The sequence below is a fragment of the Elephas maximus genome, chromosome 19, assembly GCF_024166365.1.
Source record: "Elephas maximus indicus isolate mEleMax1 chromosome 19, mEleMax1 primary haplotype, whole genome shotgun sequence".
NCBI lineage: Eukaryota > Metazoa > Chordata > Mammalia > Proboscidea > Elephantidae > Elephas > Elephas maximus.
In genome coordinates this window covers 50630866-50652540 of record NC_064837.1, presented here as the reverse complement: position 1 = coordinate 50652540, position 21675 = coordinate 50630866, and the positions used below count along the sequence as shown (strand labels likewise).

General features: G+C 55.6%; 1 protein-coding gene and 1 long non-coding RNA gene across 7 annotated transcripts in view; one reads left to right on the top strand and one right to left on the bottom strand.

Moving 5' to 3' along the window:
• HDAC5 (histone deacetylase 5) overlaps positions 1-21675 on the top strand; it is a 35104-nt gene that overhangs the window by 4296 nt on the left and 9133 nt on the right. Inside the window, exons 2-9 of one of the 6 annotated variants that reach the window (XM_049859639.1) lie at positions 1367-1580; positions 8339-8413; positions 19681-19940; positions 20028-20172; positions 20242-20374; positions 20804-20934; positions 21095-21241; positions 21331-21443. In XM_049859639.1, coding sequence (XP_049715596.1) covers positions 1415-1580; positions 8339-8413; positions 19681-19940; positions 20028-20172; positions 20242-20374; positions 20804-20934; positions 21095-21241; positions 21331-21443 — 1170 coding nt within the window. In that variant the 5' untranslated portion in view covers positions 1367-1414. Of the gene's footprint in view, positions 1-1366; positions 1581-8338; positions 8414-19680; positions 20173-20241; positions 20375-20803; positions 20935-21094; positions 21242-21330; positions 21444-21675 lie in introns of all 6 variants that reach the window. The other 5 variants (XM_049859641.1, XM_049859640.1, XM_049859638.1 and 2 more) reach the window with 5 other exon arrangements.
• On the bottom strand, positions 4061-7689 carry LOC126062280 (uncharacterized). Its single transcript, XR_007514007.1, has 3 exons — positions 7536-7689; positions 5066-5296; positions 4061-4153 (listed from the first exon to the last, which is right to left on the bottom strand). It is a non-coding gene; the product is annotated as an uncharacterized LOC126062280 (long non-coding RNA).

Here is a 21675-nt window from a genome sequence, read left to right as displayed (position 1 = left end):
CTGAGCACACCTTCCTCCAGTTTTAGAATCCAGAATCCAAGCCCCGTGGGTGAGAGCAGGGGGCAGTGGGCCTACGCCTTCAGGTCTTCCTAGCGTGTGTATGCACGTGCGTCTGTGTTCTTGTGTCCCTGCTGTAGCTGACCTTTGGGCTTCTGGGCCCCAAATGGAGCCCATCCCTGGGAATCAATGCATATTTAAGGCTTACTGAGAATCAGGCCTGCTGGGATGGGAAGTGGGGCTATCCAGGGGCCAGAGCTGATTGTCTTCTTGAAGCTTGGGGAGCACAGTTAGGACTTAAACATGCAGCTCCTCTCAGCCTCATCTGATTGCTTCCTGCTACCTCGCTTTCTTCATTTGGAAGAAAATGAATGAGATCATGTCTGGGTGGATCGTGGGCTGTTTAGGGATGGGCCCAGGTAGGTGTGTGTAGCTCTGAAGCTTGGGGACTAGTGATGGGGCTAGAGGGGGGATGGAGGAGTAGGGACAAAGCCATGGTCATGTAATCCTGGGTCATCCTTCATTACTATATTGAACTAGGCTGGGCCACTGCAGGGCCTTTTGGTGCCTTTGTGCAAACTGGAGAAAAGGGGCCCTTGTTCTAGGTTCATCCAGTCTGTGTCAGGCCCGTGGCTTGGCAGGCAGAGTAGGAGCTAGATTTCACATCTCCCTGGGCCAGGCCTCCTTGACCAGGCACGACCTGGACAACACACCCAACAGCCTTGGGCTTGGGCCCTGGACCCTACCCCCTGTGGTGGTGGCGCAGGTGGGTGTCTCTGCCTTTCCAAATTCCTAGAAATGGTGTGGGTTCTGGATAGAAGGGAGGCAGTTATCATCTTGTCCTAACCCGTTTTTGAATGGGAAAGATCAAAAGAGAAACATCCACATCCCAGAGTTGGAGTGGCACAAGGATCAGAAAGTGGGGAGAAATGACTCTCTCTTTGAGAGTCCCAGCTCAGGTTACTGGGGCTGGGATACCAGTTGCTCCCTTAACCTCTTCCGGAGACCCAGATCAGCCCTGTATCCCACCATTGCTGGGGACAGAGTTCAGAACCCTGCCTGCATTTTCTCCACTGGCCCGTACCCAGTCCCACATTAGGCACCTTTGGGAGTGGATAAGGTCTCCCCACCAGGCAGTGGACACTGACACTTGAAAAGGAGTTTGGGTGGGGCCACTGTAGCCATTTCCCATTCTTTTGGGTGCTGGAAGCCTCACCGATTAGGAAGAGAAGAAGCCAGGCTTCTGGCCCAGTTTTGGTGACCCCCCTTCTGTGCCCCTGGGAAGGTGTCCCTCCCTGTCTGTCCCAGGTTTCCTTCAACTCTCAAGATTCTTGAGTTGGGGGTCTAACCCTGCTCCGTCTCTCCCCAGGGATGCCGTTCTGAGTGCCTGACCGCCTCGCCCGAAGGATGGCCTCGGATGGGCATTAGAGGCACGGCGGCCCCGGGCTCCCGTCCCGTCTGTCCGTCTGTCTGTTATCGTCTGTCTCTCTTGACATCACTGCAGCTCCACCCTCTCCTGCCCCAGCCCCCAACGCCAGTTTCCTGCGGGCCCCAAGCCGGCATGAACTCTCCCAACGAGTCGGGTAAGAACTGGGAGGCTGGAAAGAGCACCCTGGAGTAGCTTTGGGTGCGATGGGCTGTGTGGGTGTCCAGCCCAGGCCTTCAGGGTCTCTGAGCTGTCAGGGAACCAGGGCATCAGGAGTGGAGAAGGGTTGCAAGTCAAGGGCAGAGGCAAATAGAGGTTTTGACCAGGAAGTGGACCTGGGACTTGCTGGGCTGACAGTCCCCCCGGCCCTGGGTCCAACTCTGTCCTTTGCCTGCCCTCTCAACTCAGGGGCATAAATGCCAACTCCGTCCTGCCCTGTTAGCTGAGACAGGCAGGCCTGAGGGGGTTGTGCACCCCTTAATTGCTCTTGGCAGGCCAGGGATGATCTGGAAGAATTTTCTTACTATATTCTGAATGGCCGGCTTCCTCTTTGTGGTAATGGTTTCTTTTCTTGGTGGAGTGTTTCTTTGGGTTCCAGACTTTTTTCTTGGCGGAGGTTTGCAGGGCCTCAGGTCTTACCCTCTGTGATGCGGAGGTATGATATTGGGATAGGCAGGGTGATCTGTTTGTAGAGGAGTCTCCGTTCTCTCCTCAGAGTTCAGGTAGACTACCCCTCTGCCTCTTTGCCCTGGACATGGTGGATTCCTAATTTGGGACCTTCGGCTCAGAGATTTTCTATTCCTCTCTGCAACTAGGACCCTGCCCAGTGCAGCCAGAAATAGTCCATGGGTGGGACACCAGGCAGCTTTCTGCACGGGTGGGTTTGGGTGTGTGCCCATGAGTATGTGTCCAAGTGGCCTGAGCTGGACCCTCAGGAGTTTCCCAGGGGGTCATGGGTCACTGTGGTCAGAATAATAACTGCCTTCTCTCCTTGGCTGTCTCCTTCTCTTCTGCACAGCCTTAAAGGTTCAGAGTTAATCTTGCTCAACTTTAACCCCCGTATCCCCACATTGTTTTCTGAAGGGTAGAAGAATGTTTTTTCTCCTTTTGGGTGTAGAGAAACTAAAGCCTGAGATGAAACCCATTTGCTAGATGATACAGAAGCCATATCAGGGAGGAATGCAGGCCACCCCCATCTTCCATCTTCAGTTGGCTGGGGATCTGAGGCTATCTGTTGTGGGTGTCCCAGGCTGGCGATGTGTGGGAGAAGCCCTGACCCAGGATCCTCGGGATTCCAGCCGATGCAGGGAGGCTGGGGGCTGGTGGATTGGTTGGCTGTGTGCCATTTATTGTGGTCAAGTCTGTGCCCCCGCCCCACTTCTACACCAAGACTCACCCTGGGCATGGGCTGTAGATAGGAGAGTGTCAGCTGGCGGAGGCCAGGCTCCTGAGGCCCACCAAGGTGGGCTGTCAAGACCTGACTTTCTGCTTCCCCTTCTTAGGCTGGATTCGCAAGGGAAAGGAGAGGCCTGTAGTGGCTTCTCATTAGTCCCTTGCCTGTCTCTGCCTGCCCCTGGCAGGGCCACTTGTGCATGGTGGTAGGGCCAGCTGCTCCTTTCCTTTGAACTAGGCTGACCTGTCCAGAAGCCACCTCCAGTCCTCACTTCACACTGGGGCTGGATCTAACCCTTGGCCAAGGGAACAGAATCTGCCCAGAGGCAGCAGTTCGTGGCTCGGAAAGGATGTTTCCTTGCTTTGGTGTTTTATTCAATTGCAACAAAAGACTAAAATAATCAACCCAGGATGGATGAAGTTACTGGGTTCCCTTTCCAGACACTAGTGGTCTGAATTCCCCTTGCAGACACTTCTGCTGAGGCTGGGAGGAGTGTGGTGGTAGCTGGAGGTGCCTCCAGCCCAGGAGGCAGGCAGCTTGGGAGCAGTTGCTGAGCCCCTGCCCAGTATGGGCCTCTGAGTGGGCCTATGGAATCAGCCTCCCTGGCTGGCTTTCCAGCTCCCCCAGTAGGGGGAGATGCAGCCTTCCCTGTGTTTGGGAGGGAGGTCCCGAGGGAGGGGGCCTGGGACTGGAAACCTCACTCTAGGATTGTTGAGAGGCCAGGATCAGGGCTTGGGGACATCACCCTGAGGCCCTTCCCATAGTTTCCCCAGGGTTCTGGGACTGACTCCCAATTGTAGGGTTTCAGCCACCCTGGGCTAGGGAGCCAGCCAGCCTCCACACAGCTCTTCCTCTTCGAGGGGCCCAGCATCTGCTATTCCCAGAGCGCAGGATGGCATCTGGGGTAGGGCTGTGGGTGCCTGGCAGAAGCCTGGAAGCCATGTGCCTTGGGACTCCACGGAAGTAAAATGAAACCACAATTGTAGCCTGAGCACGTGGGTGTCAACTTCCCCTGTGGACACCCCGCAGAGAGCTTCTGGAGCCCCAAGAAAGAAGAGTATGGGGCCACAATGCAGGGGGTGGGGCAGGGGGGAATGATGGGAATAGTTTGTCCCCTGGGCTTGGGTACCCCAGCCCTGAACATCTCCCACCGTTTTCTTCCATACCCCTGAACTGTTCTTCTTCTTTCTTTGGGGTGCAGAGCAGCAGGGCTGGGTAAGGGCACGGAGTTTTCTACTGGCCCCTCGGCTTCCCCCCAGTTCCTCTAAGTACAGGAGCGCTTCCATTTGGCAAGTCCTTGCTGAGTATCGCCAACACCCCAAACCCTGGGCTTGACCCTGTGGGGAATAGAAGGAAAATAGATGGCCCATCCCTGCCCACATGGCAGTCAAGTTAGTAAAAGAGCGTTCTGGGTAAGGGGCGGCTGATGGAGACTGAGCAGTGTACCCCCTAGTCCAGGGATTCCCTTCCTCCCCAGTAGTGGGAGCTGATCTACTTATCTCTGGGCTGGCACCTCTGGGCTGGGTGAAATGCCAGCATTTGGCCTTAAGTTGCAGTTCTGGGGTACCTGCGAAGGCCGTCGATGGGGCTGCTTGTTTCCCTGAGGAGACTATTCCTTGGTCTCCAGCTTCTCTTTAAGCAAGAGAGGGCTGGAGGATTGAGGCTTTCTTTATTTTTCTGGAACTGATCATTTCTGCATGTTCTCCTCAGTCCGTTTAGAGGACTGACAGGATCTCCCCTGCCGGGCTTGGGCTGGGCAGGTTGGAGGAGCTGCCAGGGGACCCCGGACCTTCGCCTGCTGTGGTCACTGCCCAGAGGAAAGTGTAAGAGTGAGGGCCGGCTACATGAGCCATTCTGGCTGGTGACTGGGGGCCTGGGAGGAGGCGGCTAGGTTCCTTATCCCCAGTGTGGGAGGGAGACAGGCCTCATAACAACACCTGCCCGCCCAGCAGTTCCCAGCGCCCTCCACACTTTCTTTACTTCCCTTTCCCAGGCGGGCGGGCAGGCGGGCAGCTTCTCCCTCCTTTCTGGGTGACCAGAAAAACTGGGGCATGGGTGTGGGGTGGAGCCAAGAACTTCGGCGTCCCTCCTCCCAGCCTTGGGCTCTGCCTCTGAGCCCCTGGGGAAGGCAGGCATCCAGCCCCATGGAGGAGAAAGTGGGTCAGTGCCGGCATGGGGCCGGGGTCTGGGAAATGGACTCCTGGTGGTCTCTCTCCTGCTCAGAGCCCCCACCACACCTTTGTGCTCACCGTGGGTTGGGATCTGCTCCACCCTTCTCTTCTCTGTTCTATTGTTCCAAAGAGATTGAAGGCTTAGAATGGGAAGGTCAGAGGAGGCAGGGTCAACCCTGAGAGGAGATGGAAGATGCCAAAGTAGATTTTCCATTTTTCCTGGACTTGGTTCCAATTGAGAGGGTTCAGCCAGCACCTAGCATGGAACCCAGCTCTCAGGCAATGCAGATGGGCTCTGGCACAACTCGGCTTGAAGAAAAGGAGAAAAATGGAGGGCAGGCAGGTATGATGTCTCCAGGGCCCCAGGGTGGCTGGCACCCCACACTCTGGGGTGCTCTTGGGACAGTCCTTGACTTTTCGTACTGTGGAAAAGGTACTCCTTGCTTGAAGAAGAGGCCCCAACCCAGCCTTTTGGGCCCAGGAAAGGGAGCCTGGAAGAGTTCAAGGAGCCAGCGTTGGGCTCTTCCTTTCTTCTAGATTCCAAGGAAGGGGATGGGGTCATTACAGCCTGTGGAGGTTGGTGCTGGCACTGCACAATGCTCATCTGACCCATGCTCCATAGGGTTTGTGGGATGACACATGGAGGAGCAGGATGGGTGGGTATGGAGAAATGAACCAAGGGGAAAGGGGCTATAGCAGGAAGGATTGAGATTAGACACGAGGAAGATCTTATAGCATCACCTGACTCTCAGGAGAAGAAAGAAAGATACTTGTCCTCACCCTAGACCTTTTCTCTTGTTCCCCTGGATTCTGGGAATTGCATGGAGGATAGTCTGGTTGTATCTACACTTCATTTCCCACTTTATGCTGTTACTGTAAGTGGTAATAGTGCTGGGAGCTGCCCTGAGCTCCTAGCCCTGGCCCCCTCTGGCTGCCCAGTCTCCTGGGTCCTACTGTCTTCCCTAAGTAGAAAGCTCTCTTTCCTTGGCATCTGGCTGCCCCAAGTTCTGGGGGCCCTGCTTTTGAATTATAACTGATGTATTCCTCTTCTCCAGAACAAGGCTCCCCTGCCATCCTCTCCTGTGCCTGGGGCTGGCAGAGAGAGCCAGGGCAGGGCTAGCCAGCCCTTCCAGTTGCTCCTAGCCTGGGTGGGTGGAGACCTGGGCAGGGAGGGGCTGCTTCCCCCAGCTTTCTGGGCTCCCTTGAGTCTGCTGCCCATCACCCAGCTAAGGGAGCCTTGGCCTCCCTCTTGAGAGGGCGTGATTGGCCAGGATGAGGTTCAGGCAAGGGTGGTGTCTGCCAGGGCTAAACCCCTGTGGGGAGCACTGCCTCATCACCCCTTTTCTACAGTTTCTCCTGGCTGAGAAATCGAGGCTCTAGGCCCCTGTTTAGTTCCTGGTCCAACACTTCCTTTACCCCCTCCACCATACACACCAGCCAGCCAGTCTGGGATGGGAAAGCCGGCCCCTGTCCATATGCTCCTCCACCTGAGGGCAGAGGCCAGCTGGGAAGACAGGCTCCAGGAGCCTCAGCCACTGTGTCCTTGGTTGGCCAGCTCCTCCTGGGCTCCTGACAGGAGAGTGAGGTCATCCAGTCCAGGGAAAGGACAGGTGTCCCTGGCTCCATGCCTGGAGTAGGGGGCAAGGAGGGGCCAGAGGGGGCTCTAAAATAGCAACTGTGACATCAGGAAGGGGGAGGGGGATACAGACCCAGAAATAACCAGGCTATTAAAAGTCTCCAGTGAGGTCAGGGGGCCAAGTGAGATCTCTGCACCAGTGGGAGGCACAGCCTGAGGAGAAGGGGTGGCCAGTCCTCATGTTGCCTCAGCCCCAGGGCCCAGCAGGGCCCAGGAGCAGGGGGTGATCTACCAGGCCTGAGGTCTGGGGGAAGGGGCTGGATGCTGGCCTCTTGACTCTTCTTGGAGGGACTCCAATCTCAAGTCTTTTCCTACCTGAGTATTGGGGTCATTGTGCCTATTAATGGGAACCCTGGGGCAGATTGTTGAGCTCTCTTGCGCGGGAGGGTGGACTGTGGTGGTTAGTGCTCAAACTTGAGCCTCAGACATTCTAAGCAGCCCTCCCATTTAAGCAGTGGTGCCTCGGTTTTCCTATCAGTACCTGCCTCCTGAGGTTGTCATGCAGAATAAATGAGACATAATGCTTTTAGCATTGCACCTGGCACATTGCTTGGAAAGTGCTACCTGTGCTCTGAGAATGGGCAGGTGCCACAAGGTCCCCTTCCCTGGGCTAGGGCGAGGCCTGCCCAGGAAGTCTCCCTATTCCCTGGAAGGAAGCTCAGCAGTCTCTGGAAGTGACGACACAGAATGAGTGGGAGGGATCTGCCATTTAGCCGATCCTCAGGGGTCTCCCTGCTGGTTGAGGGGTTGGGGAGACACCTCCCTGCTCTGCCACAGGGTGGCGGGGGCCGGGCGCAGTGCAGAAGCTAACCAGATGCCTATCTAGCTGTTAGAAGGGCTCCAGGGAAGATGCGAGGTTAGGCCAAGTGGCCCTGCCTGCCACCCTCTTCCATACCCTCCCACTTCCTTTACCTGCTCTAGGCATCTAGAGGAAAGACAGGGTGGAATCTGGCTTGCTGGTCTCCAACCCCTCGCCTGCCAAGGGCAGCGGCCAGAGCAGCTTGGAGGCCGGGGAGACCGGGTACTCCGGCCTGTGCCCGTCCCCGCCCCAACCTCTGGCCGCCACCTAGCTCTGTGGCCTTGGCCCTGAGTGCAGGCCCTCCCCACTCCCATCCCCCTCCCTGACGCTTCCTCCTGGGGAGGAACGCGCCTCCCCCCATGGGGCCTCCGCCGGGCCAGGAGCCCTGGCAGTGGGCCTGCGGCTCCCTGAGCATGCTCCACCTATTTATAGACAAGGCCCTCCCCCAACTGCTATTTCAGTCTCCTGCCAGCTGCCGGCGGCTCATTCGGGAAGGAGGAGCAGGGAGCCGGTCCCAGAGCTGTCACCCAGTGCAGGGAGGGAACGCATAGCCTGCCTGCCCGCCGAGTTCCCCTTCCTGTCCCCTGAGTGCTCCTCAACACCCCAGCTCAGGGAACGGGGGACAGGCCTGGTGGTGAATGCCCCTCTAGAGGAGAACTAGGCCTGCAGCCTGGGAGCCTCTTGGCTCCTCCTGCTGAGAGGAGCACCCGGGCCGGATGAGGCACCTCCCACAGCACGGGTCCCCACAGCAGTGGCCTGAGGGAGCCCCTGAGCAGTGAGGGTCCCGCCCGACCACCTTTCCGCTGGCTGGCTCCCGCCTCGGGCGGCCCCTTCTCTGGCATGCTGCTGGTGCCCAAGGCCCAGGGGCTCGTGGAGATGCTGCAGACCATCTATGAGACGGAATCGTGTTTCTCAGCAGATGGAATGTCAGGCCGGGAGCCATCCTTGGAAATCCTGCCGCGTACTCCTCTACACAGCATCCCTGTGGCAGGTAAGTGCATCCGTGTCCCTGCCTGCTCTCTGCTGTTGGGCATCCCTGCCCCTGGGACTGAGCACCTGGCTCCTGGCCTTGCCCAGACAGGGTCCTGTTTGTTAGGTCTTTCTTGAGGTCTTTGTTGTGAATACATGAGGTGAGGGGAGCCATACTCACAGAGCGGGGCTTCCCAGCCTGATGTCCCTGTCCTCCCTGGTTCAGACCTGCCCTCCTACCACGCCCCCGGCTGCACTTTGCATCTCTGCAAGTACCTTTGGCCTCTGGCAGGGTCGGCACCCCTAGTGGGGGTAGAGGGTTACTAGAGCATCCTGGCCTACTTGGCACCATGGTCAGAAGGGAGGAAGTGGGTCAGCAACCTGCCTCCAGGCTGCCTGCTCCCCGGGCTTGGGCAGGGGAAGAAACCATAGCTGAGGTGTCCACCCCACCCCCTCTTGCTGGATCCTGGTGTTTAAGGGATAAAGTGCAGCAGTTTCCCCAAGTCCCCAGTCAGAGGGGTTCCCTGAAAATCAGACGCTTAGGAAGGAGGCTCAGTGAAGTCGTGGTCATGTTATGCCGATGGCTGACAGCTGGGATGTCAGAGGCCTTGGCTGCCTTAGCTCCTGGCTCCCCTTGTATCTCTCCTTGCCCCAGGCCTCTGTTTATTCCCATCTCATGAGGAAGGGTTACTCAGGCTCACAAGGCCTTGAGAACCCCCTAACCCCCTCACCTTCTCAGCAGGAACTTTTTTCTTAGTTGGAGGTGGGGTCCCCCAGAGCTGGGCTATTCCCTCCCACACAGGAACCTGTTGGCAGCATCAGGTCTTTCTGGCACAGCTTCCCCACCAGGCCGGCACCACAAGATGCTTCCTCTAGGGAGGAGCCTGCTGGACTCTTGCCTGCTTGGCCCCTCCTGGCAGTGGGTTGGCACTCGGGTGTGGGTCCCAGGCCTTGAATTAGAAAACAGAAGCTGCATGCCTCTGTAGGTACCTGTGATTTGGCTCTGAGCTGTCCAGGGATAAGGTTGCAGCTGGACTGGAAAATGTCATAGGATATATGTTTTAGGAAGATTTTGGAAACCCTTGCAACAAGGCCTGCCATCTGCATGGGCAGGGATGCTCATGCAGTCTCCTTGTATAGGGGCATGACCCTGGGGGCCAGCCCTACAGGATCCCCTGGGATGGGGGTATATCCTTGAGGACCAGCCCTACCGGGTCCCCACACAGTCCTCTAGGAGAGGGGTATAAACGTACAGGGCTGGTCATACCCCTGGTCTAGTTGACTCTACACCTTTAAAGGCCCTGCCTGCTGACCCTTATCCCAGAGCCTCCAGGACTTAATGGTAGTCTCTTGGAAGGCAAAGGGCTGGCCATGCAGAGCATCTGCTTAGGGGCCACTCTATCCTGCTTAGTGAATGTTGTATTGGTTTACCCATCCTGCTCTGTCCCGCTGTCCCTTGCCTCCCAGCAGCAGCTGGCAGTCGGCCTGAACTTTTCTTCTTCACCTTGTTCTTGTGCCTCTTTTCAAATTAGACCCCCAGAAACCTTGCAAGCTGGATCTGCGCCCGTCCCCTCCCTAGGCTGCCTGCCCCTTCACAGACCCCCGGCTGGTTTTCTTGGGTCTCTGTCCACCCTTCCCCCAACCCAGATTGCCCAGCCTCTGAGCGGTGGTGTGGCCCATGCTGGCAGGAGGGAGTTGTGAGTCACCTCAGCGGCTCGGGGACAGGGCTAAGAATGTTCCCCCTGCGTAGCTCTGATGCTGTGTGTCTGTGACGTGGCTGGGGACAGATATAGGCCTGGAACTCGGCTGCCTTGTCTTTTTTTTTTTGGACTCTGGAATGTAAACAGATGTTTCAAATAGAAACGCTTTAACCTTTGGGTTAAAAAAAATCCACCCCAGATAAACAACATAGCCATGAGGCCCTGGGCAGCCTGGTGTTTCCCTCTGCTGTCTCCCCTCCTCATATCTTGATCAGTCTCCAAACAGGGTGTAAAAGCCTGTGGCTGAAAGAGCAGGTGTCCAGGGATGCTTTCTTGGGTGCTGTCTAGAGCAGGCCTCCTGGCCCAAGGGATTGGAGTAAAGGGATCTGCAGGGTGGGTGCCGACCTGTCACCTCCAGCAGCATGTCTTTGGAACCCTATTTTAGGGGCATTCCTTGTTCTCTGGGCAGTCTCACTCACTGCTCTTTTACCGGCATCCAGCACAGTGCCTGGCACATGGATGAATGAATGTTGGCATGAGGCGGGTGGTGTTCAAGGCCGGTGGCAGGATCCCTGGGTTCTATTCTGGGGCTTGGCTCTCTGGTGAATAGATAGCTATGGTGAGATGCCCCAGCGGGTGAGCCAGAGCCTTAGCCAACCTAAGGAAGGGGACAGATTGCAGCTTCTAATAGTGATCATCAGAGGTCCTCCTTGACTGAGGGGTCTCTGCCTGGCTATCCCCTCAACAACCCAGTGCACAGTGGCACCAGTACCATCCAGCCTGGGCTGGCTTGGGGAGCTTGGGAGCTCGGCCTCTGGTGTGGGATTCCCAAGGTCACAGAGCTGGGGAATCCCTGACCTCTGTTCTTTGGGCCCTGGGTTCCCCTCTCTCCTGGACTGGGTCAAGCTGATGGTTGAGCAATGTGCAGGGTGTTGTGGGAAGGCATGGAGGGGGGTTCCCTTTCTCCACTGAAGGTGGGTGCGACTCTGCTTGTACCAGGAAGGCATGCTATGGAGGTGGGGAAGTGCCATGGAGTTTGGGTTTGTTGTTTTCCTTGGATAGTCTTATTCATGCTCTTCAGACCATTCAGAGCTTGGTTATGTGGGGGGTGTGTAGGTGCAGGGTGCAGGGAAGGTAGGAGGAGTGAGACTAGAGTCAGAAGGGAACTAACATTATTATAGCCTAAGTAACAAGGGTATCAGGTGCTTTCCTTACCTTATCTCATTTAGGAAAACAATAATAGCCACTTTTTATAAAAAGGAAGACTCAGAGAAGTTAAGGAACCTGCCCGAGGTCACAGATTAAGTAACAGCCAGGATTCAAACTCAGGTCTGTGTGGGGGGCCTCTGCTAACCCACACAAAAGCTCCTTTCTGAGAATTTTTTTAAAAATGTCCCTTCTTCTGGGTAGCTGCATCCACATGTCAGGGTGCATGGCTTGGCAACTAAAGTGTGGGCTAGATTTCAGCCTCAATTTGCCCCTTCAGATGGATGCCCTTGTGCAGTATATAACCTGCACAACCTTATGCACAGCCTTGTCTGTGTGCCTCTAAAGTCTGTGCTTCTAGGGAATAAAGCCCTAGGGCTCAGCGTTAGGGAGCTCCTGAGGTTTCTAAAAGGAAGCTTTGTTTTCTATAAATACTTGGGACTTCTTGGTTAGCCATCTCTCTCCCTGCAGGAATTTCTGCCCAAGGAGAGAAGGGGGCCCAGAAACAATTGAATACCCCCTCCCACATAGACAGCCTCCCCTGCCCCCATTCCTTCCTACCTCATTCCCTCTTGTTTTTGAGGCCCTCAGCTGTCCCTTCCCTGCTGTGCAGCTGCCAGATAGGAAATCAGATTAACTGTGTCCACATGCACAGCTGTAACAGCTGTTGGGTCGGCAGCAGGAGTGCGGGCAGCCCAGGGACACTGTGGGGCAGTGGTTCTCAAACTTTCAGTTGTATCAGAATTATCAGAGGAATGCATTAAAATGCAGATTCCCAGGTCTTGCCCCCAAAGGCTTGGATTCTGTACCTTGGCCCAGGAACCAGCATTTTTAGCAGTGGTTCTGGTATAAGTGATCTCAGACTGTGAATGAAGTAAGAGCTGTGTAGACAGTGGTCATGGAGACAACGGCCCACCAATGAGTGTCACCAGCAACCCTGGGAGACCCCAGTGGGCCTTGAGACTCCTGGGTGAAGGACCTTGCACCTACTGTAGTCTAGAGTCAAGTCCAGCTCCCAGCAGCGTGGCAGTCTGGAGAGGATGTTTTGAGATGCTGGAGAGCAGGTGTCCAAACCCCAGCTGAGGCTGGGGATTATGGCTAGAGGCCAGGTGGGCAGGGTGCCCTACTGAATGCTCAGGGCTGGGTTGTGCTCTGGGGCCCCCCGCTGTCCCACCCCAGGTGTGGAGCACACAGTCTGAGCAACAGCTGCAGACTCTGAATGACTGATGTGCTTTTTAATTGCCTGTAGCTTTCTGCCCAAGTATTTCCCTGAAATGGCTGGGCTGGGAGAAGGGAGTCTACTTCTCCTCCAGATAGCATTCCAAGACCAGAGACTAAGTTCATCTTCACCAGTTAGAGACACTTTGTGCCTCCTCCAGGGCTCTGTGTCCCCCAGGCTTGAACCCATTTAGAGTCACAGTCTGCCTCAAAGTTCAGCCCTCTTCTTCCCTGCGCTCTCTGGCTCTGGGGTTTGGTGCCCAACCAGGTGCCCTTGTCTAGATCCTGGATGCAGAGCTTGGCTCCGGTTTCCGTCTCTAAATTCCCGAGCAGCTCTCAGGGTTTCCCTTCAGTTTTCCAGTGGGAGGCAGAGAAGGAGGCCAGAAGCCTCGGGATTAAGCCCTGGCTCCTCCACCACCTTTCCAGGTGACCTTAGACAAATCTCTCCCCATCTCTGGCCTCACTTTCTTCTTCTGTCGGCTAGTGGGGGTTGAGTTGAGGAGCTCCAGGGCCCTTGTGCCTTGACCTTCTAATCATCTCTGAAGTCAGTTTCATGTCTCTTCTGTTTTGCCAGAAGTGGGACTTAGGGTTTCCTGAGCCCTGTCCCTGGAAGGATGTGGAATCAGGAGAGAGGTATCGCCTGCAGTGGGACATAGTGAGGTTAGAAAGTGAGCTAGAATTTCTGACTGACTGAGCTGAGAGCTTTGAGAGCAGAGACTAAAACTTGTACACGTGTCTGTGCTAAGTAAGGCTTTTGAGGGACAGGAGGGATCCCGTGATTGCAGGCTGAGCCACAGAGGGATGGAGTGGCTCTTCTCGGAGTGGTACAGCAGGTGAGACGGTCTGGAAGTGCTGGTGTTGAGAGGAGGGTTATTCCCAAGATTCCTCCTCTGCCTTGGGACACAGCTGCTGACTACTTTGTCACACTTTGTTTGGGACAGCACCACAAAGTGACCTCAGGGCAGTCTGAAACTCGAGCTAAGGCCCCACTCTGGCAGGGGTCTGAACCTGGCATCCTTAGAATCCAAGCTGCCTGTGAACTTGGCCCTATGTAATTCTAAGTACTTTATTTTGTGCATTCTAGAAACACTATTCTGAGAAGCAGTCTGTAGGCTTCACTAGACTGCCAGAGGTGTCCAGGACACCAAAAATGTAAAGAGCCCCTACCCCAGGGAGCCTTTCAGTACAGGCAGTCCCGGTGTTAACGAATGTCCATTGCAAACCAACCCCTATAAAGCCTATTAAAAATTTGAGGTACATACAGTGGTTCCTAAGAACAAACAGGTGCTACTTTGCGGCGCACTTGAAAACGTTCTTTTTTTATTACTATGTTATTATGTGAAAGATGTTTTAGCCTATCTGGAAGTGTTTCTTTGATGTTTTTTATGCGTAGGAAGGTACGCTGTGTACTTATATACTAAGACAAACATCTGAGTAACTGAGGTTAGATACAAACAGTACCTGTTTCAGCTGACCTACAAATTCGATTTAAAGACAGACTTACAAACAGAACTTGTGCATAATCCAGGGACTGACTGTAATTCAAGGACCCAGCACATTGATAACAGCCCTGACCCGCATGTCTTGAGACCTTACCAGGCTCTGGACTAATCTCCTCTGCATGGATTTTCTCTCTTGAGCCCAGCAACTTTGGGAGGCAGGTGCTGTTATTACTCCCATTTCACAGATGCCTGAATGAGTGCAGGGAGATGCTCACCACCTTGCACTAGTAAGTGGTAAAGCCTGACTTGAACCCTGGTGCTCTTACTCCAGAGCCCTGGCTCTTAACCATTAGGTGATGTGTGTTCGCTCACATTAAATGAGGAATTGCAAATATTGTTAGGTGAGAGTCATACCCAGCTTGCATGTGTGGCAACATCTGTCTGAATTGTGGAAGAACCTGTTGAGCCTAAATTGGCCTCTCTAGTCATGTAAAGGCCCAGAAATAGATCATGGGAAAGCCATCCTCAGTGGGGAGGGGTCATCGGCGTCATCAGAGTTTGAAATGCCGTTCTCCGCCTTCTTCCAGACTCCCTCAAGGCCAGGACAGGGACAAGAGCCTTTTCCCATTCTCCAAAGGGACAGAATGGGGTAATTAGATGCCTAGTGAGGGAGTCCTGGGGCCTGCTGCTGGTGGAAGAGGCTGCCTTCCAGGGAGGCTGCCAGCCTGTTGCTCTCCAAGAGGCCAGGTACCCAGGGCTAGTGGCTGCACACATTTGTGTGGAGAGGGAACCTGCCTGAGCTGGGAGTCGGGACACCTGGGTTAACACCCCTGCTCTGCTACTACTTAGCTTGTGGCATCTTGCACAGAGCAGCCTCTGTAGGTTTGGTTTCCCCATCTGTGTAACAAGGGGGTCAAAGTAGATGATCTTAAAGGTCCCTCCTTTCACCCCCCTCCCCTGCTTTTTTTTTTTTTTTTTTAAAGGCTGCTTCTCAGTCCCAGGGATTATCTGCAGGGGCCTCAGTTTTGGCCCGTGTAGATATTCCTAGCAGTTTAATGTGCCCCTGTCTCCTACTCTGTGCACTCTGGGCCCTCTCCTCCCCCAGACATCTATGTCTGGGAGCTCCTGGGAGCAAAACCTTTTTAGAACCAGGTTCTAAGCTTCTTAGGTCCTCTAGGCAGGTCCTCACACTATCCCTCCCTCTCCTTCCAGGGCTTCTTCAGGGGAAATTGTCTTAGTTATCTAGTGCTGCTATAACTGAAATATCACAAGTGGGTGGGTTTAACAAACAGAAATGTATTTTCTCACAGGTCAGGAGGTTAGAAGTCTGAATTCAGGCTGCTGGCTCTAGAGGAGGGCTTTCTGTCTCTGTCAGCTCTAGGGGGAAGGTCCTTGTTCCTTGGTTCCTTGGTGATCTTTATGTGGCTTGACATCTGTCTTCCTCCATCTCTGCTCTCTTCTCTGTCTTAATCTGCTCTTTTTATATTTCAAAGGTGATTGGCTTAAAACACGCTATACACTGATACAGCCTCTTAACAAAGAAAACCCATTCCCAAATGGGATTATAACCACAGGTATAGGGATTAGAAGGAGCCCTGATGACATAGTGGGTAAAGCGCTCTGCTGTTAACTGAAAGGTCTATGGTTTGAACCCACCATCCACTCCACAGGAGAAAGAAAAGATATGGCAGTCTGATTGCGCAAAGATTTGCAGCCTTGGAGACCTTATGGGGCAGTTCTACTCTGTCCTCTAGGGTTGTTATGAGTTGGAATTGAGTCTATGGCAGTGGTTTTGGTATTGGGCTGTAGGGGTTAGGATTTACAGTACATATATTTGGGGGATACAATTCAATCCATAACAGAAACTGAGACACCATACCCACTGGCCAGGGTTTGGGCCACAGGGATTCAAGACTGTTGACAGCGTCACCATGAGAGGGCCTAGAGCTGGGCACAGGTTGTAGTGTGTTCAGAGCAGGAGAGAAGGCTTGGCCTTGCTCCGCAGCTAGGTTTGCTTCTTATTTTGAGCCCTTGTCCCCAAGGCACTGCTAAAACCTGCTTTTCGTGTCACAGAGCCCCTCATCTGCTTGGGGGCAGTGACCCTTTGCCAGGACACCCTCTTTCTAGCCTAAGACTATGCTGGCAGTAGCTCCAGAGGTTGCTCATCAGCATCTGCGTCATCTTCCCCAGAGGAGCCAGGCCATCCCTTGTGCTGGCCAGAGAGCCCTCCATGGAAGCCCCCAGTGGGATGATAGGGGTCATGGAGGCCCAACTGGGCGGAAACCAAGTGTCACTAAGGTGTCACCACTGCCCAGCTGTGCCCATGCACTGGTCAGATAACCCCTTCTGAGCCAGAGCTGGAGTGAGATCGTAGGGGTATGTGCAGGGCTGCTCCGATGGTTGGAAACGTGAAGCGCCCCTCCCAGCTGCACGGGCAGGGCTTCTCCCTGGAAGTGGTGGTGGTCAGTCCTACAGAAGGCCAAGTGACAGGATGCTGTTGTCTCCCGTTCCTGATGCTGCCGTTCCCAGGAGGAGTGGTCAGAGTCCCTGGAAGGGAAAGAATATTGAGCAGAAGCAGGTAGGATGACCCTGGGCCTGCCTCAGGACCCCACCCCAGAGCCCCTCCCCACTGCAGGGTTTGTTGTGTTGGCTATCTGACCTCTTCTTTTTGCCCCATGCCCCTCTGTTAACTTGAGGCGCTGGGGTGGGCAGAACCCAGGGCCTTGGCCTTCCACATGATCCCTTTCCTGGCCTTTTAGGGGAGCTCTTTGCCAGCCAGAGCTCCCAACCACTGGTCCCACTAAGGAGAAGTGCCCCTTCTCCTACCCTCTTTCCTTTCAGGAGGCCCTCCAGCCTTCTTTGGTCCGCCAGGAGGCGGCCAAGAGCCTCCTTGTATCATGACACACCCACTTCCCCTTCCAGGTGTTTGGTTCTGATGGCAGCTGCTGCCACCTGTCCTGCTGGTGCCAAGCTGGCAGAGGGCACAGATCCCAGGGGGTACAAGGCTGGCTAGGCTCTAGGTTCTGTGCATGGCAGACTACATTCAGGGGGTTCCGTGCCCCTCCCCCAGCCCTTCCCTGACCCCAACTATCCCACAGACCACTTCCACCTTGGGGCCAGGTTGCTGCCTGGCAGACCCCTGGGTGCTGTATGCTGCTCAGGCCCCACAGGACCTGCAGATTAATATTCTCCAGTCGCCCGCACTTTCTGCTTGCATGGGAATGAGCTGTGGTGAAGCCCGTCAGCAGCCCCACCACCTGCGTACCAATGGGGCTGCGGCTCCCACTGCAGAGCAGGGCCTGCTGCTGTGCTGCCGTGGCCTTAGTGGCAGCAGTGGTGGTGGTGGCGGTGGCAGTGGCTTAGCCCTGGTGGGAGATCCCCTCTCCTGAATCCGTGGCCTCATACAAGGCTCCTGTAAGGGAAGCCAGCATTGCTGGCAACAGTTCCAGCCTGAGACAGGGCTATCTGCTGGGAGCCAGGACTGCTTGGACCCCTGCCCTTCTCTGGGCAGGCGGGCTGGTATCCGGTGCCCGCAGGTTGAAGCCTGTCCACCTCTTGGCGGAGCGATCAGAGTGCCACAGGCCAAGCCTGCCTTGATTGGGAACAGACAGCCCTCCGATCAGCTGGGGGCCTTGCTGAGTGCTTCAGGGGCTGGGGAGACCCAGGCTGCCTACCTATGACTCCTTGCTGCCACCCTGCTTTGCCTGGGGCCAGCTGCCTCCAGAAAGGTCCTCTGCAGTTCCCAAGGGCTCTTCTTCCTGCTGCTGGGGCAGGACATGGGTCCGAGGGAAAGCGAGTGAGTGACCACACCCTCCTGGCCACGTCTGGCCACTCCTGCAGATGTGGCTCTGGCCTTGTGGCCGCAGAGTCGTCAGTGCGGCTGGCGGGCAAACCACAGAGGAATGTGCTTGTCAGTGCTACAGGGAGAAGAGGTCTGTGGGGACATCTTAGGGCTTTACCTTCCCCCCTTCCCGACGTCCAGGGGCCCCTAGAGGCTTCCTTCAGGCATGAGGGTAGCAGGGTTTTGGCCTTCCACGGGCCTGGCCCCTGCCTTGGTGACTTCTCTTCAGTGCCTGGTCCCCAGAGAGATACAGGCCCATAGCCTGGGCCTCTCTTATCTCAGCCCATAGCATACTCTGGCAAGGGACAATGGGGCCAGAAGACATGGGCAGCTAGCCGTCAGGGCCCATCCTTGTCCAGACCTGGGCTGGAGGGGCCACTTTGCCACCGGAGAATCATCCCAGCTCCCCCTGTGGCCTCCCTGGGCTAGAGCAACGGAAGTGAGGGCTTTCTTTGGAGAAAGAAGTGGAAAAGAAACAAGATGGGTTCTGCCTCTTTCATTTCCTCCTTCCTGCTGGCGTCAGGAGGCTTTGTGGGGTGTGGGCTGGGCTTGGGGCTCCCTGCTGGCCTGGTGTTTGCCCAGTTGCCCTGGGAACCAGGGGCAGTGGTGGGAAGTGACACTCAGTGAGCAGACAACAGCGTACAGGAATCAAGAGGTCGAGACTCAGCCTTCCCATAAGCCACTGGAACCTTTTGCCACTCCCTGGGGTCCTATTGTCTACTTGGGGGCCTGGACAAAAAGCCATGGGCCCCCCTGCAGCTCCCCACCTTTCCCCGCTTCCCTGGGGTTGCTCCCTGGCCCTGGAGTTCCGAGTTCTTCTCTTTGGGCTCCAGCCCTCCCTTTTGCCATCACCCTTCTTCCTGTCTGATTCCCTTTCCTTCCCTGTCTCCTCCTCCCACCTCCTCCCTTTCGCCTGCCCGCCCATTCTTTCATTCCCCCCTCCTCCCCAGGCACAGCTGCTGTTTGGCTCACTCTATATATAGCGGCATTTTCAGGGTAATTACAATAAAACTGTTGAAAGGAGATAATCCAGCAAAGGAAGCAAGTCTGACTCCCAGTCTCCCTCCTGTCCCTGGCTTGGTGCTGCCCTGCACCCACTTTCCCTGAGGTCTGCTGCTGCCACCCCACCCTCCATCCCCAGAGCCTCCTCCTCTTCCTCCACCTGTCCCAGCTGGTATGGGGCAGAGAACAGGGGAGAAGGCAGGGATCCCCACGTCTCATAGACTTCTTCTGGGTCTACCAAGGGCTCTGGCTCCCAGCCCTCGCAGTTCTAGAACCAACCTCTGTGCCTGTTTCTATAGGCTTCTTGAGGGGGGGTGGTGTTGAGAGGTTGGGGGGGGCATAGGACAGTGACTTAAAAGCATAAATTTGACAGAAAATTTGGCAATGATTATTGGTGATGGTTGTACGCCATGATTAGAGTAATTGATTTCACTAAATCATGCATCTGAAAAATGTTGAATTGGTAAATATTGTGTTATATATATTTTTACAACAATTAAAAAAAAAAAAGCAAAACTCTGTGATGACCTGGCTGTACGTCTTTGGTTGAATTACTTAAACCTCTGTTTCCTCATCAGTGTAATGGGGTATCAATAAGTACGTACCTCATAGGTAGTGATGAGGTTTAAATGGGTGAGTAATTCATGTAAAATGCTGGCCCTTGAGTACCTACATGTTGAGTCTGTGCCCCCCACCAAGTCTGCACGCTTATGCATATTCTGTGTTGAAGCCCATGGCTTCATCTCATTTAGTGAAGGTGTAACCGTGCTGGCTGTGGTCTAGGAGTCTGCCTGGTAGCTTCCTGCGCCCCAGGCTGGGCTGCAGGGGCTACTAGGGTATGGGCTGGCTCACTGACTCTTCCTGTCTCCTCTCCCCACAGTGGAGGTGAAGCCAGTGCTGCCGGGAGCCATGCCCAGCTCCATGGGGGGTGGCAGTGGAGGCAGTGCTAGCCCCGTGGAGCTTCGGGGAGCTCTGGCAGGCCCTGTGGACCCTGCGCTACGTGAGCAGCAACTCCAGCAGGAGCTGCTGGCGCTCAAGCAGCAGCAGCAGCTGCAGAAGCAGCTCCTGTTTGCCGAGTTCCAGAAGCAGCACGACCACCTGACACGGCAGCACGAAGTCCAGCTGCAGAAGCACCTCAAGGTGACCGAGGGAGGTGCAGGGGGCCGCCCAGACGCCCGACCCCTGTCTGGGCCCAACTCACCACCTCCTACCCCTGTGCCCCTGCAGCAGCAGCAGGAGATGCTGGCAGCCAAGAGGCAGCAGGAGTTGGAGCAGCAGCGGCAGCGGGAGCAGCAGCGGCAGGAGGAGCTGGAGAAGCAGCGCCTGGAGCAGCAGCTGCTCATCCTTCGGAACAAGGAGAAGAGCAAAGAGAGTAAGACCTGGGGCCTCCTGGGCCGCCAGCCTCTGGCCACGGGGCCCTGGCCCTGAGCCCCCAGGTCAGCTGTGCCCTGTCCCACAGGTGCCATCGCCAGCACCGAGGTGAAGCTGAGGCTCCAGGAATTCCTGTTGTCGAAATCAAAGGAGCCCACTCCGGGCGGCCTCAACCATTCCCTCCCGCAGCACCCCAAATGCTGGTAATGGCCCGGGGTAGGCAGATATGGGCCTCAGTCTCTCATAGAGGATGAGACTCCCACCCCTGGTTTCTCCTTGCTTCTCTCTCCAAGATCCACTTCCTATCCCTACATATAGTGGAGAGGAATCCCTGGGTGGCACAAAAGTTAAGTGTTCGGCTGCTAACCAAAAGGTTGGAGGTTTGAATCTGCCTAGAGGTACCTCGGAAGAAAGGCCTGGCGAGCTACTTCCGAAAGGTCACAGCCATCGAGAGCCCTCTGGAGTACAGTTCTACTCTGACACACGTAGGGTCACCATGCGTTGGAATCAGTTTGACCTCAACTGGTTTACTGTTACATACAGTGGGCTTTTCATAAATGTAGATTGCCAGGTGGCAGGCCCAGCTGACTGAATGGTAACCTAGCTCTTTTTCTGTCACCCCTCCCCCCCAGGGGAGCCCACCATGCTTCTTTGGACCAGAGTTCCCCTCCCCAGAGCGGCCCTCCTGGGACGCCTCCTTCCTACAAACTGCCTTTGCTTGGGCCCTATGACAGCCGCGATGACTTCCCCCTCCGCAAAACAGGTGAGTGCCCCACCTGATCTTGTGGGATATGGCTCCTCAGAGGTAGAGGTAGGTGTGTTGTGAAGGCAGGGCTGTTGCTGCGAGCCAGCCTGCAGGCTGGGCTGCAGGTGCGTGCCCACTTGTCGGGGGTGTCTCTGAGCCACGACTGCCTTCTCTGCAGCCTCTGAACCCAACTTGAAAGTGCGTTCAAGGCTAAAGCAGAAGGTGGCCGAGCGGAGAAGCAGTCCCCTCCTGCGCCGCAAGGATGGGACTGTTATTAGCACCTTTAAGAAGAGAGCTGTTGAGATCACAGGTGCTGGGCCTGGGGGTAAGCACTTCTCTCCTGTCCCTGTTCTGAGGGCCTGGGAGTAGGGGGTGGTTCAGAGGAGGCCCAGGTGACAGCCACTTCTCCCGTAGTGTCGTCTGTGTGTAACAGCGCGCCAGGCTCTGGTCCTAGTTCTCCCAACAGCTCCCACAGCACCATCGCTGAGAACGGCTTTACTGGCTCCGTCCCCAACATCCCCACCGAGGTACAGGCCCAGCTGAGGGCGGGGTGGGATGGGGACAAAGCCGCTCCCTTTCCTTGGAAGATGTAGCTCCTTCCTGTCTTGCTGAGAGTGCCAAGCAGAGACCTCTGCCTGAATGGATGGGCTGGAGGGTCCCTGCCTGGACTTGCTGTCCTGCAGGGATGTTTGTCCAACACACCCATGAAGGGTCCTGATTTCTCCATCACCCCCAGTTGAGGCTCTGGGCAGGGGGAGT